This window comes from Phoca vitulina, unplaced genomic scaffold (assembly GCF_004348235.1).
Source record: "Phoca vitulina isolate PV1807 unplaced genomic scaffold, GSC_HSeal_1.0 scaffold40, whole genome shotgun sequence".
Lineage (NCBI taxonomy): Eukaryota > Metazoa > Chordata > Mammalia > Carnivora > Phocidae > Phoca > Phoca vitulina.
Genome location: NW_022589743.1, coordinates 20,941,417 through 20,956,300, shown reverse-complemented (window position 1 = coordinate 20,956,300; position 14,884 = coordinate 20,941,417). Strand labels below are relative to the sequence as shown.

The 14,884-nt window shown below is 36.9% G+C and overlaps 1 protein-coding gene across 1 annotated transcript in view; it reads right to left on the bottom strand.

Moving 5' to 3' along the window:
- The window catches only part of NLK (nemo like kinase), a 175,538-nt gene that overhangs the window by 27,016 nt on the left and 133,638 nt on the right, over positions 1–14,884 (bottom strand). Inside the window, exons 4-5 of the mRNA XM_032428972.1 lie at positions 3,766–3,872; positions 2,212–2,297 (exon numbers count right to left, since the gene is read on the bottom strand). Coding sequence (XP_032284863.1) covers positions 2,212–2,297; positions 3,766–3,872 — 193 coding nt within the window. The remainder of the gene's footprint in view (positions 1–2,211; positions 2,298–3,765; positions 3,873–14,884) is intronic.

Sequence of the window (14,884 nt, the reverse complement as noted above, 5' to 3'; positions counted from 1 at the left end):
GACATTTTCCTCTAGTTATTCGTTTGTGTAGCTAGAAGTTATAATACCATAACAGATTATTTGAAAAATGGACCTCAAGCACGTAGTGGCACCAAGTAAGACAGGTTCTAAACAAAATGCTTTGGGAAGTTCTCCAGCCAGAAACCAAAATAAGAAGAAACTGGCACTTTTAAATTGTCGTAAAACTGATTTGGTCTGAACAGAATAAAGAATACCTAAGGTTTAAAAAAATTTTTTTAAATTAAAATTAGAGTTATGGGGATAGGCTGCAGCTCTTTAAAAAGTGGAAAGGTAGCAGGGAAATGAACTCAATGACCTATAGAAGGAATATTTACTTTAGTGGACACTGGGAACAATTAATTTCTCTGTGAAAGAGACTGAACTACAACATTGTTTTCAGGGAAAATATGAAAGATAGTTTTTTTTTTTTTAAAAGATATTATTTGAGAGAGAGAGAGAGAGAACATGGGGGGGGGGGGGAGAGGGAGAAGCAGACTCCCCACTGAGCAGGGAGCCGGATGAGGGACTCCATCCCAGGACCCCCGGGATTGTGACCTGAACCGAAGGCAGATGTTTAACCAACTGAGCCACCCAGGAGCCCCTGATAGTTTTTTTAAAAAAAATCTTTCTAGAGTTAAATCAGGAACAGTTCTTCAAGGCTATAAGGAAGGGTGATTTTTTTTCACAGTATAACATACCAGCTTTTAAAGAAAATTGGCCAGAGTTTAAAGAAAGCATTTAAAATACAAAATGATATTCATTTATATACTTGCTTTTAATATTTAGTTTAACTGCCATCAAACTAAGTAACAATGACAGCTTGATAACTTATAAAGCAGGCAACATCTAAAAACCAGTTTTCTTGGGGTGCCTGGTGGCACAGTCGGTTAAGCATCTGACTCTTGGTTTCGGTTTAGGTCATGATCTCAGTGTCGTGAGGTCAAGCCCTGCGTTGTACTCTGTGCTCAGCATGGAGTCCGCTTGGAACTCTCTCTCCCTCTCCCTCTGCCCCTCCCCACTGTGCACACTCTTTCTTCCAAATAAATAAATCTTTATTTATTTAAACTTAAATATAAATAAACTTTATTTATTAAAACAACAAACAAAAAACCAGTTTTCTTTTTCAAATATATCAGTTGGAATGTTAAGAATATTTACTGCAGACTGAAGCACCATTAATACTGTAGCCACTCATAAAATAAATAGAATTTATATTTGCTTACACAGAGATCACAGAGTTCTAGGAAGGCCCTTATCTCTAATTTCTATGATGGGGAAAATATGGTAGGCCTCTCACTAGGAGTTCCATTAATACATCTATTAGAGGCAGGGAAATGCATATATGTGGATTTTGCGATTTGTGAGCCACTCTAACAAGAAACAACGGATGGGGGGTAGGTGGAGATACTGGGGGAAAGTAAAATTGAAACTGATGGCTTGAAATTTTGGGGCTACTAACTACAATTAAATCCTGTAATCAATTCGCCTTCAGAGGGAGTAGCAGGATTGGCTACTATATATTGTCAAATATATTTGACCCTTTTCTGGCTTAGTATTTTTATCTTCTTTTTTTTTAAAAAGATTTTATTTATTTGAGAGAGAGAGAGCATGAACAGGGTGAGGGGGCAGAGGGAGAAGCAGACTCCCTGCTGAGCAGGGAGCCCCACATGGGGCTTGATCCCAGGACTCCCGGATCATGACCTGAACCAAAGGCAGGTATTTAACCATCTGAGCCACCCAAGCGCCCCTAGTATTTTCACTTTTAAGTGTTTCCACTTCCTTACTTGGCTACTTCAGTCACACAGGGCATAGAAATGTTAGCTGTGCAAAAACACAGTCTTCTTGAAAGCCATACTTCATTCTCATATAAATAACTTACTAGTCTTGCAATATTTCTTTTGATATATACTTCCTTTAGCATTGGAACAATCTAAAAAGAAATTACCTTCTCTATCTTCTTTCTGGTCACATTGTAATTCCAATTTCAGTGTTTCCAAAACATATGCAAACTATCATGAAGAAACCATGAGTCAAGATGACAAATCAGTTACTATGGCCATGACTAGTGATACTGCTAGAGAAAACTCGGTTCTTTAATTATTTGGTAAAGTGATGAAAATAAATTTAACTCTTTCACAAAAACACACTGTTCTTAAACCTGCCTTGGCATTCTAAATTTTTCTCAGATATTTAAAGAAACTGAAAAGCTACCTTTAGAACACAGTTGCTGTTCACAAGGAGATTCCCTGGCTTAATGTCTCGATGTAAAATGCCAGCTGAATGGAGATATTTCAAACCTGAAATAACAAACGGATTTAATTGCAGATATTTAATTCTTTTCACTCAACCAATGATTTGGGGAAAACCACGGTAACAGAGAATACAGGATTTAAGATTGTTCTCTAAATAATGGCATAATAAACGTTATTAAAAGCTTCAGTTAGTCCTACCTCAAAAAACTGTAATTTTGTAAAATAAAGTGTCATCAAAGGTTGCACAATTTACAGATAATGCCTATAATTCAAAAGATGAGTTAGGTTTAAATATAGATAAGCTTTTCAGGCGCTGGAATTAAAGTTGACCATACCAATATCCTTGAATTGTTCCTAAGTGTGGGTGGCTACTGGAGCTCTGCTATTGGTACTCTCAACCTGTGATTCTGAGCCAGCTCCAACAAATCCTCATTACCCCCCAGGGAGCCCTTCCTAGGGCAGATTTTCACTGATAAGACAAAATTCAGTAACCTGCCCAGGTTTGTCAGTAGTATTCCCCACCACTGAGATTCGAGAGGGGTAGTTAATTACTTTAAAATATTTTTGACATATTAAAAGACTGAGTTTTAGCACTGTTAGAAAAAGGTCACAGCTTCAAGGCTGAGTCTTTTGAATAAAACACAGCAAATCATATATTTTTTTATAAGTGTAAAAAAAGATCCAATATCTAATATCTTCCTTCTGTCCCCTGCCACAGAATATCAACACATCTATGGAAGGTGAACATCCTAGTTTTAACGCCTTGTGTGTGTTTTCATTCTCTTGGTAGATGCTTTTTAATCTCCATAAAGAATACCTGAATCTATGAATCCTGGTGTGGGAGCGGAGGGAGAAGAGTGTTTTACTAGGTAAGAAAGCTGTGTCAGCTTTAAACGATTCTCCATTTGTAACAGCAAAATTCCAGAGGATATACCTGATGGCCAGAAGAAGCTCTAGCAATGTCGGTTCAAACTGCCTCTCTATCAAGTCGGTGCTCTTTAATGAGCCGGTCTGGAGAATTATATTGCTGTTTCTCAGCCTCCTTGATGCTTTGGCTTTAAGAGTCTTGTTTTTCTAGAGTTGGACTCAGGTATACCAGCCAACACTTGGACCACACTTGAAGAATAAATGTCATCCATAAGGAACACAGTTACTTTTCAATTGAGTCACCTGATGCCAGCCACATACTCCTACTAAAGGCTGTTTAAAGGAAACTTTGTGACAGACCACAGGGTTCCACAAACCATCCTGCTTATGTACCTCCCTAGATTAACCTACTTAACTGTGTAATGAATTAGGGCTTTCTCTTCCATCAGTGAAAATAAGAACCATTTGGCCACCCTTAAAAGCCTCTTAACATCAAGTGTAGAGATTATTAAATATACCTTGGTCAAAAGAAAAAAGTCTTTAGGGAAGAAAAAAGCCTTGGAAGGTCAGATTAAAGTTCAAATGAAAAGCAAAACATTTCACTTATACAGTGCCACTACCTTTTTCTTCAAAAAGAAAATCTTACCTCGCAAAATCTGATAAAGAAAAACTTTGACATGATCTGAGCTGAGTGGCTGAGGAGAGACGATAATTTTATGTAGGTCACTCTGCATCAATTCTGTGACAACATATCTTGAGGTTTTAAGTTAAGGAGAATTCCAAGAATTCAGCCCCCAATCCCCTCAAAGTAGGCACTAGGTCTAAAGAATAACCTCCATTCTTAAAGCTGGGAAAAGCTTAGAGAAAGAAAGCTTCTAGACAGCATTACAGGGGTAAGAATTCCAGCCCTCACAAGATAAAAAAAATTGCCAAAATTAAAGAATTTACCATTTAGAAGTTAGCAGAAATAAACTGTCTCTATAATTAGCATTACAAAAGAAAAATAAGGATAAACATTTTTGAAGTTAATTCAAATGTAGTTTACAGAGTTCTATTAGTTTCAGGTGTACAATATAGTGATTCAACAATTCTATACAGTACTCAGTGCTCATCATGATAAATGCACTCTTAATCCCCTTCACCTATTTCACCCATCCCCCCAATCACTTTCTCTCTGGTAATTGTTTTCTATAGTTAAGAGTCTGGTTTTTTTCCTTTGTTCGTTTGTTTCTTAAATTCCACAGGAGTGAAATCATATGGTGTTTTGTCTTTCTCCAACTGACTTAGTTTAGCATTATACCCTCTAGATCCATCCATGGTTGTTGCAAATGGCAAGATTTCATTCTTTTTTATATTCCATTGTGTATCTATATACCACATATTCTTTATCCATTCATCTATCGATGGACACTTGGGTTGCTTCCATCATTTGGCTATTGTAAATAATGCTGCAATAAACATAGGGGTGCATATATCTCTTTGAATTAGTGTTTTTGTATTTTGGGGGTAAATACCCAGTAGTGAGATTACTGGATCCTAAGGCATTTTATTTATTTATTTATATTTTGAGGAACCTCCATACTGTTTTCCACAGTGGCTACACCAGTTTGCGTTCCCACCAACAGCGCACCAGGGCTCCTTTCTCTCCACATCCACCAACACCTGTTGTTTCTTGTGTTGTTGATTTTAGCCATTCTGATAGGTGTGAGGTGACATCTCATTGTAGTTTTGATATGCATTTCCCTGATGACAAGAGATGTTGAGAATCTTTTCATGTGTCTGTTGACCATCTGTATGTCTTCTGCCCATTTTTAATTATTTTTTTTGGATGTTCAGTTGCATAGTTTTTTATATATATTGTATACTAACCCTTTATTGGATATGTCATTGGCAAATATCTTCTCAAAAATAATAAACATTTTATTTTTTAAAAGATTTTATTTGAGAGAGAGAGAGAGCGTGCGCAAGCAAGAGAGCACAAGCAGGGGGAGCAGCAGAGGGAGAGGGAGAAGCAGGCTCCCAGCTGAGCAGGGAGCCCAATGTGGGGCTCGATCCCAGGACCCTGAGATCATGACCTGAGCCGAAGGCAGACGCTTAGCCGACTGAGCCACCCGGGCACCCCAAGGATAAACATTTTAAATGACAGCCAGGCCAGGAAGAATGTGAAGACCAAACAGTCTCAGGATCTATTCAGACATGTTACTGGAGCATCCTCTGAATCCAAACAAGAGAGGATTGGGGGTCTCACCCTAGGCCACCATGGCACCAATGGAAAGGATGACAACCTACCCATCAACTGTGGCATAAGTTGCTTTGTGAAGGATAGTATTCCTAGAAATGCGTAAAATGATTAGTTCAAATCCAAGTCTATCTACAATCTTAATTCTTTTAGTATTTAACTTTTTTTTTTTTTTACATTTATGGCTCCTTTAAGTTTTAAGCTTCCTATGTTTTGTACTTTTATACTCTCAGGGTTTTGTTCAAACAACACATGCCAGATAATCAAAGGCTGGAGCCTGGGGAGCAATGAAGATGTGGAATTCAGAACTCTTATGAAGGTAACTCTTTTGTTTTATCTAAAATAGGGCAAATTCATGTCTTACCCCTGTGCAGTTAAGGACTCATTACAAGTATGGGTGAATTTTATGATTTAAATTTTTTAACCTTCCTTAAGACAAGGGGAGACTACCTTGATTTCAGGAGATTCCTATTAGGTTTCAAATTCTTTTGACACCTTGTGAAAGTCAATTTCATGTTCTGAGTTAAAACACTAAAGCTCCCCTAGCCCTGTACAACTCAAAGCAGGGAAAGGCAAAACAACAACAAAGCAGAGCTGTTACTGGGCTGCAGTTATTCCGCTTTCTTAGTTCTTCAGATCCTAACTTTCTTCTTCCAGAGCAATATTATGGAATCTTTTGAAAAGACAACCCACCTGACAGCCTGTGAAACACTTCTTGTATCAGTATTGTCCCACAGCTAGTCCTAGAAGATAGACAATCTTAAGGGGCAGCTGTAGTCTTAGGGTGCTTGGCATGAACTATAAATGAACTAAGACGGTCCCAGGACTCCTGTTTTAGCATTTACATGCTTGCTGTAAGGGTAAATGCTAGGCATATAAAAATAAAGATGAGAAGGAGTCTGCTTTCAAAACTCAAATTTTTAAAAAGTGTTGTTAGGCTTTGGATTTTACTTTTATGAGCTTTAAAGACTCTTGTAGTAAGTGGTCATTATCTGGGGAGAGTGATTTAAAAACCCTTCTAATTTAACATTTTAGCAAAAACAGGTAGTAACAAGTTGAAAGTAGGGAGGAGAATTAATAACTGATAACACCTGACACACAGTCAAAACGCCCTCCTTGAGACATTTTCTTCAAATGGCTTCTAGAACACCCAACTGTTGGCTTTTCTTTTCTCTCATTGGTTGTTCCTTCTCAATCCTCCTTTGTTGTTTCCCTTCTCCAACCACTAATGTTGAAATGCCCCAGGGTTTGGTCCTCTTGTCTTTCCACACTCACTTTCTTGGGTAATTGGATCCAATCCGAAGACTTTAAACAATATACATGCAGATGACTCCCAATTTTATATCTCTAGTTAATCTTGTTTCCTTAAGTCCAGCCTTGTTTATCTGTCTACTCATCATCTCCTCTAGATGTCTAACTGACATCTCAAACTGTCCAAAACTGTCCAAACGTATATTCTCCATTTTCCCCCCACCAAATTATTCTAGTTGTAGGCTTTGCTATAACAAACCTATTTTTCCAGCAAGCTGCTCATACCACAAGCCACAAACCTTGGAGACATCCCAGATTGCTCTTTTTCTCTCTTACTCTACCTCCAATCCATCAGGGAACCCTGTTGGTTCTTTCAAAATCTAGCCACAGAATTAGACTACTTCTTAACATGTCCACTGTTACCTCCCTTGGCCCAAGACCTTTAGATTTCTAAAACACAGCAGCCAGAATAAATTTTTGACTCTTATATTTCTATTTTGTCTAAATATTGACAGTGACTTTACTATATAGAAAATGTAATTTTTAATGTTTTTATATTCTTAGGTTACTTTTATTTTAGGTTTTATTAATCAGATTCTTTCCAAAGAATTACATTCTATTCCATAATGAAGGTTAGTGAGGAAATGAGATTTCTCATGTAGAATTTCCTAAGGAGAGTTTTCGGTGACATGTTAGAATCATCCTATAAAACAATACATATCAGTTAAATTACGATATTATTACCAGGGTTAGATTTAGATTTTTTTCTTAATAGCTTAAATTTTTTTCTTACAGATATTTTTAAACACATGGAAAACTTGAAAGAATTAAACAGTGATCACACACATATATATATACATCCACCCCCTAGATTCTACACTTAACATTTTGCCATATTTGCTTTAGTACATGTTTATCCATGGCTCTTTCCATTCATCAATTCATCTTATTTTTTTGGCTGCATTTCACAAGACATTTTTTTGATTGTCACTCTTCTGCAAAAGTTTCCCATTTCATTTAGAGTCAAAGCCAAAGTCCTTAAAATGTCCTTAACATGGCCATAAATGAACTGTCCTCCTTACTTCTCTGACCTTCTCTCCTACCATTTTTGCTATTCTCTAAACATACTAGACACACTCTGACCTTAGGCCTTTGCTCTAGTTGTTCCCTCCGCCTGGAATGGGCTTCCCCAGACACCATGGCTTTCACCTCCTTTGTGTTATTGTTCAAATCATATCTTTTGAATGAGGCCTACCTTGACCATTTAATACTGCATCTTGCATGCCTTATACAATAGCTACCCACTTGCCCAGCTCTACTTTTTCTTCCTTTAGTACTTACCCTACATAATTTACTTATTATGTTTATTGTTTATCTGTCTCCCCAACCCTGCCCCATGAGGGCAAGGGTTTTTGTCTGTTTTGTTCACAAGTCTATCCCAAATTCTCAGAAACAAATGCCTACATACAGTTATGTCTCCTATAAACATCTGTTGGGTGAATGAAATTATATATATATACATATACATATATACACACACACACACATATAGATATATGTATGTATACTGAGTACCCACTAGGTACACCAGCACTCTACTAAGTATCTTAAATATATCATCTCATCTAATTTTCATGGCAATCCTACAAGGGAGGTGGTGGTATTCCCAATTATAGATGAGGAAATTGAGGCTAACAGAAGGCAAGTAACCTAAGGTTTACACAGTAGTAAAGTTGGACTTGACTGTGTTTAAGATTGTTTCAATGGCTGGATTTTATTTTCCTTTTTTTGTTACAATTTTAAAAACTGTAATAAAATATACTGTATGTTCACTCTGTTTCTTATAGAAGACTTTCAGCTAATCAATGCAAAAGCAATGCTATGTGAGTAAAAAAAAAAATTGCCATTTTTCAACCTCTATGACATCATGGATACAGGCACCAATTATCAATGGCTGCTAAAACCATTTGAAAGGGATGAGACTGATGAGCATCACCTCAATCCACCACTCAACCCTAGCAACACTTAATGTGCGATATTATGTCTATGTGATATTCACACCACTGCCCAAAAAAGTATTCGTGTCTTTAAAAAAACTCAATATAGGGGTGCCTGGGTGGCTCAGTCGGTTAGGCGTCCGACTCTGGATATCGGCTTGGGTCATGATCTCAGGGTTGTGAGATCAGGTCCCATGTTGAGCCGGTGTTGGGCTCTGCGCTGGGCATGGAACCTGCTTAAGACTCTCTCTCCCTCTGCCCCCCGCAGCCTCTCTCAAAAAACAAAAAAACAAACCTAATATAATCAATCCTCTAGCTCCAATTACCAGTTTACTAGAAATACGGGGAATAAAAGAACAAGAGACACCATGAAGAAGCAATCAGCTAAACACACAATGTGGATCAAACATAGTGTGGATCATTCTTCAGGAAAAATTCTCCAACAAATAAATGACCAAAAAAAAAGGGGAGGGTGGGTATGTGAGGGTAAGGGAAGGTAGGAATGTTCGGGATAAGAGAGTCTAAAGAGATGTAATAATGAAATGCAATATATGGACTTTGTTTAGAACCTGATTCAAACAAACCTGATTAAAAAAGAGATCTTTGAGGAAATCAGGGAATATTAAGAAATTAGCTAATTTTATTAGGTGTGAAAATGACATAATGGTTAGGTTTTTAAAGTCCTTAACAGTTAGAAATGCATATTTAAGTATTTATAGGTAAAATAATTTGATGTTTGGGATCTACTTTAAAATAACTCCAGCCTTCTTTTTCTGGCCCTCAATAAAAAGGGAGAGAGGAAATGAGATTGGCAAAATGATGAATAATTGTTGAATCTGGGTATTGGGTAAATGATAGTTATTACATGATTATCTCTACTTTTCTGTATTTTTGAAAAATTTCCAAAAAAGTTAAAAAAAAACTTCCACTGTAGAAAACTGGGGAAATACAAAAAAGCCAAGGAACAGAAAAACTACCCAGAATCCTACCTCTGTGAATGAACCTATTAACATCTTTGTGAAAATGTTGTACGTGTGTGTGTGTGTGTGCACGTGTGTGTATTTGAAATTGGGATTATAACATATACATGGTGTTGCTGCCTGTTTTCTTAACTTAATAAAATATAAGCATTTTCTCCTGTTATTAAATATTCTAATAAAGCAGAATTCTTATGACCATATAGTGTTCTAATGTACAAATAGAATTCATTTATCCAATCTATCATTGTTGAAAATCCAAGTTATTTCTAATTTTTTTTTACTTTAAATAAGCCTGAGATAAACATCATCTATCTCTATCCATATCTTTATGTGAATCTGATTATTTTCTAATACATTCCTTTAAGTGGAATTATGGTGTCGAAGTAGAACATATTACATATACTTATTTTTTCATTTAAAATAACTTGTGAACACTTTCCATGGTATATAGTTCTTTTATATAATTTTAAGTGCTTAAATAGTATTCCAATTTTTGGAATATGTCATGACTTAAGCAATCCCTAACACTGGACGTTTAGGTTATTACTGTGTGACTGTAATGTAGCTCTGTGGGATGGCTTAGAGCTTTATAGTTTTGTTTCATGAGGGATCCTCAATTATGTATAGATCCTTTCTCTTGGGTTAATCCATTTCTCTGGAGAAAAGTCTTCCAAACTTCTGTCTTAGAAGGCACAGGCCAGGCTGCCAGGGTTCTGTATGAGTTGGGGAAGGGGCCGAAGACACCATAGCTCAGCTCCAGGGAATAAAGCTTTAGTCTTCTGCAGGATAGAAAAAGAAGATCCGAATCTTACTATTTCCCTCTTGTATATACTTAAAACCTTTTTCCCCACTAGGAAATCTTATCATAGAGATAGGAAAAAACTTCTACTTGTACCATTAAGCCTTAATCAGAAGTCCCAATATTTTTGAGTTGGTTCCAAAATCTCAAAGGACCAAAAACAGAAACATTATACATAAACAACAGCAACAAAAACAAAAAAACTTTACAACTGCCATCACCGTATTAAGGGTTGTTAACTTGAGACTTTACTCGGAAAAAAAAAAATTCCTAAAGACAGTATGATGCACTTATCCGTATGGGATGTCAGTCATGTCTGATGAGTCTGATAACTTTTTGTTCCTGCAAGGATTGAAAAGTTCTTGCATGGAAGTGAAAAGCAGGTTTTATTCTATTCTGCCTTTCATATCTACAAAATGGGTAGCCAAGTTGTGATGCCAGAATCTTTACTGTTAGTAGTGACAGTTGGTATGCATGCATGTAGCAGAGAGAAAACATCTTAATTTTCAAGTTATCGGGTTGAATTCATATTGCTGGCACTTGAAAAATCTTGCTTTGACTTATAAAAGGAATAAACGACACAGAAGCCAAAAACAGAGAAAAGTATGAAATAATGTCATATGCTTTCTTCTAACAGAGACTACATTTTCAAAGAAAGGGGAAAAGGAAACATTGTCTGGCTGGAATGGTTAAGGTTCTACAACCAGATTATTTTATAAATAATTATTCATTTCAGGGGCGCCTGGGTGACTCAGTCGTTAAACGTCTGCCTTCGGCTCAGGTCATGATCCCAGGGTCCTGGGATCGAGCCCCGCATCGGGCTCCCTGCTCGGTGGGAAGCCTGCTTCTCCCTCTCCCACTCCCCCTGCTTGTGTTCCTTCTCGCACTGTCTCTCACTCTGTCAAATAAATAAATAAAATTTAAAAAAAATTATTCATTTCAGAAAAAAATTCGTACATTTCATTTAGCATTACAAAACATGTATTTCCAGATCAGGGTGTTGTTCACCCTCAACCTATTGGATCTGAACTGACAATACTGGACCATTACTGACCAACAAAAATAGTAATTTCATATGGTTTAACCCTAACACAGAGAAAAGTATATCAGGTATCAAAATGAAAAGCAAGGTATTGAAAATGAATATAAAGCATGATTTCAAACGGTAAAGTCAATTCTTCTCTACTAAGACCACATACATATGTGTATAATTTCTCATAAAATATAAACCAGCGGGTATTCCCCCTGCTAAACACAAATGACTAGATTCTCATGTCACTGTCCTCAGGATCTGTGAACCTGAAAAACCTTTTATTCAATTGCCTGTTGTAATACTTAAGAAAGGAGAGTGCTACTTTCATACCTCTGCTTAAGAAGATGATAAGCTGACTTAAAAAGAGAATGAGACAGAGCACTGAGTGATGTAGAGAATTGTTGAATCTCTATATTGTACACCTGAAAGTAATATAGCACGGTATGTTACCTATATTGGAATTAAAGTAAAAAACTTAATAAAAATGAAAAAAAAATTGAATGGGGGTAGGTTGATAAACTTTTAAATTAACCAGAAAGTCCAGGGCAAAACCACATAGAGCCCCTGTCCATCTTTACCATTTTGTTTATTACCTCTGTGCAGAGGGGCTTTCCTCTCCTCTAAAATATTTTATTATTTATTTATTTATTTTTTCCGTATTTAATTATTTTGATTTATTAACACTGAGTTATTATTTATTTATTTTTAAAGATTTTATTTATTTGTCAGAGAGAGAGAGACAGAGAGAGAGAGGGAGAGCATGAGCGGGGGGAGGGGCAGAGGGAGAAGCAGGCTTCACACTGAGCAAAGAGCCCGATGTGGGACTTGATCCCAGGACTCTGGGATCATGACCTGAGCCGAAGGCAGACGCTTAACCAACTGAGCCACCCAGGTGTCCCTCCTCTAAAATATTTTAAACACAGAAGACTGAAAGATTTTAAATGTATTATTTTTATAAAGTGATTAAAATGACAATTCTGCAGAGAATTAAGTTTTATCAAGTTTTAGTTTAACAAAGTAAACTCTTCAGGGGAAATACATTTTTCACTCCACAAATAAAAGGGCTTTTTCTTCACAGAAAACAAGCCAACAAACAGGCCAAACCTTTAAAAACTTGATTTCTCTGTACAATACAATTCCTGAATTTGAAGATTTAACAATATTATAGCTTCAGAAATTTAGAAGCAACACACACCACTTTATGATAAGGTTTCTGCTTTGCTCCGGCAGAAATCCTCTGAAGTCTCAATCCCCAGCATAATGTCTCCCAGATGTCTCAACTAGTTGCCATGCCAACTAAAGCAGCTTAAATTAAATGAGGGCCCGAAAAAGCACCTGCATCACTCCAGGTCTGTTGCGCATTAAATAAAGCTCTCTTGACAGGGACTCAGAGGTGCCATTAACTTGAACAGCAGCTATCTGATGATTGTTTCTGAGTAATTTAATGAGGGTCTCCAAACAAGAGGGAAAACAGGGTATGCTTTTCCTCTCTAGGTCCTTCTAAATGGGACAGCCTCTCCAACAGCTGGTGTACCCACTGGGTCAATGACTTTGCTATGGCCGTTTAAGTTACCTTTGGGTAAAGAGAAAATATAGGATTAAAGTTAGGGTTTTCAGGAGAATATTAACAGATTAACCATTTTCCCCTATTAAAACTCATCATTAAAACTAGGATCATAAAAAACACTGCACGGTATGCCAACCTGAGAGTGATCTGAACAGCGCTGTTATAAAATAAATTGCTGCTGATTGCAGCAATTAGTTAAGTAGCTCCACGAAATATGGATTTCTAAATGTACTGATTTGCTTCAGAAAAACGAACGATGCAAATTAACAATTATAAATTCGGCGGGGGGGGGGGGCAGCTCTGATGTCTCAGGTGCCCAAGACAAACAACAGTGTTTCCATGTTGTTTTAAAGACCTTTTTGTTGCCAATCTTGTTATTCTTGCTAATGTTGACATTCTAGAAACTTATTTTTAACGGGGTAGAAAACAGTGCTTTTGATGCTTTCTCAAATATTATTCGTCACTGGGGGCTATCACTTAATAGAAACAAACTCAGGCCACGGAGGTTAGGTGATTTACCCCAAGTCATATTCCCAGTCAGAAAAAACGCTAGAACTACCTTTGGCTTCCCAATTTCTGGTCTAACCAACCTGTTTCCCATAGGAGCCTGCCTACTACTATTCCCATTTCTTACCCAAATATCATCATAGTATGCAGATTACTTTGAAATAAAGAAAAGCTGAATTACCTTTTTTTTAGATTTTATTTTTAAGTAATCTCTACACCCGACATAGAGCTTGAATTTACAACCCCGAGATCAAGAGTCCCATTCTCTGCCGACTGAGTCAGCCAGGCGCCCCCGAATTACTTTTAATTATGTGCTATGAGGAGAAGAAAAGGAGAAAGGAACCTAACTTTTTGTTGAAGCTTCTATGTGCCATTTTTTACGTCACCTCATTTAATTCCCACAATACCTAACTCGAAACTATCCCTATTTAAGAGATGAGCACACTGAGGCTGGGAGAGCTTAAGCTGTTGACACAGAGCTTGTATTCAAACCTAGGTTGTAATGATTCTGCAGTCTGACCTTTTCCACGAAATTTTCCTTCACTTTGTTTACTATTAAGAGAGAAAATGAAATTCATGAGAATGCCATTACTTGCATTGTTGCAAAACCAGGTTTCAAACAAAAATCAGAAATTCAATACTACAATACATGATGCATCTTTTAGAATCCCTCCCTTGCCATGTGTTTTCAAATGGGAAGTCACTCTCTATTCTTCAACAAATATTCTGAATAGGAGCATGTGCCAGGCACTGTTCTAGGCACTGAAAATTCAATGGTGTGCAAGAATGTCACTGCCTTCGCTGACTTTATAGTCTAACAAGGGAGATGGACAATTAAACAAGCAATTACAATAGATTCGCTCAAAGATTACAACATCACGGCTGTTAATCTCATAAAGCCCTTTAGGCACTGCTTTGCAATTGAATATGCCAGACTTGCCATTACACAGCCAATAGAAATAAGAGAAACAAGGTAGTCCAACCAACAGATATTCTTCTAAAGAGATAAATCTCTAAATTATTAGGACTGCTAAATTCCAGTAACTACAGAGATTTAGACCTTTAAACATGTAAGAAAACCAGGGCGTCTGGCTGGCTCAGTCAGTAGAGCATGTGGCTCTTGATCTTGGGGTTTTAAGTTCGAGCCCCACACTGGATGTAGAGATTGCTTAAAAATATAATCTTAAAAAAAAAAAAATGTGAGAAAACCATCAAGATTTCTTCAGCTGCTACTGGATTTCTAAATTAGATGCACATTCTAATTGGCAATTTACCTCTATCTGTAAAAACACATACATTTGGTTTCCTTAAAATGGTTCACCTAAAAAAATTTTTTTTTAAAACATGAGAAATAATAAAAATAAAAGCAATTAACACTTACTGAGTTCTTAC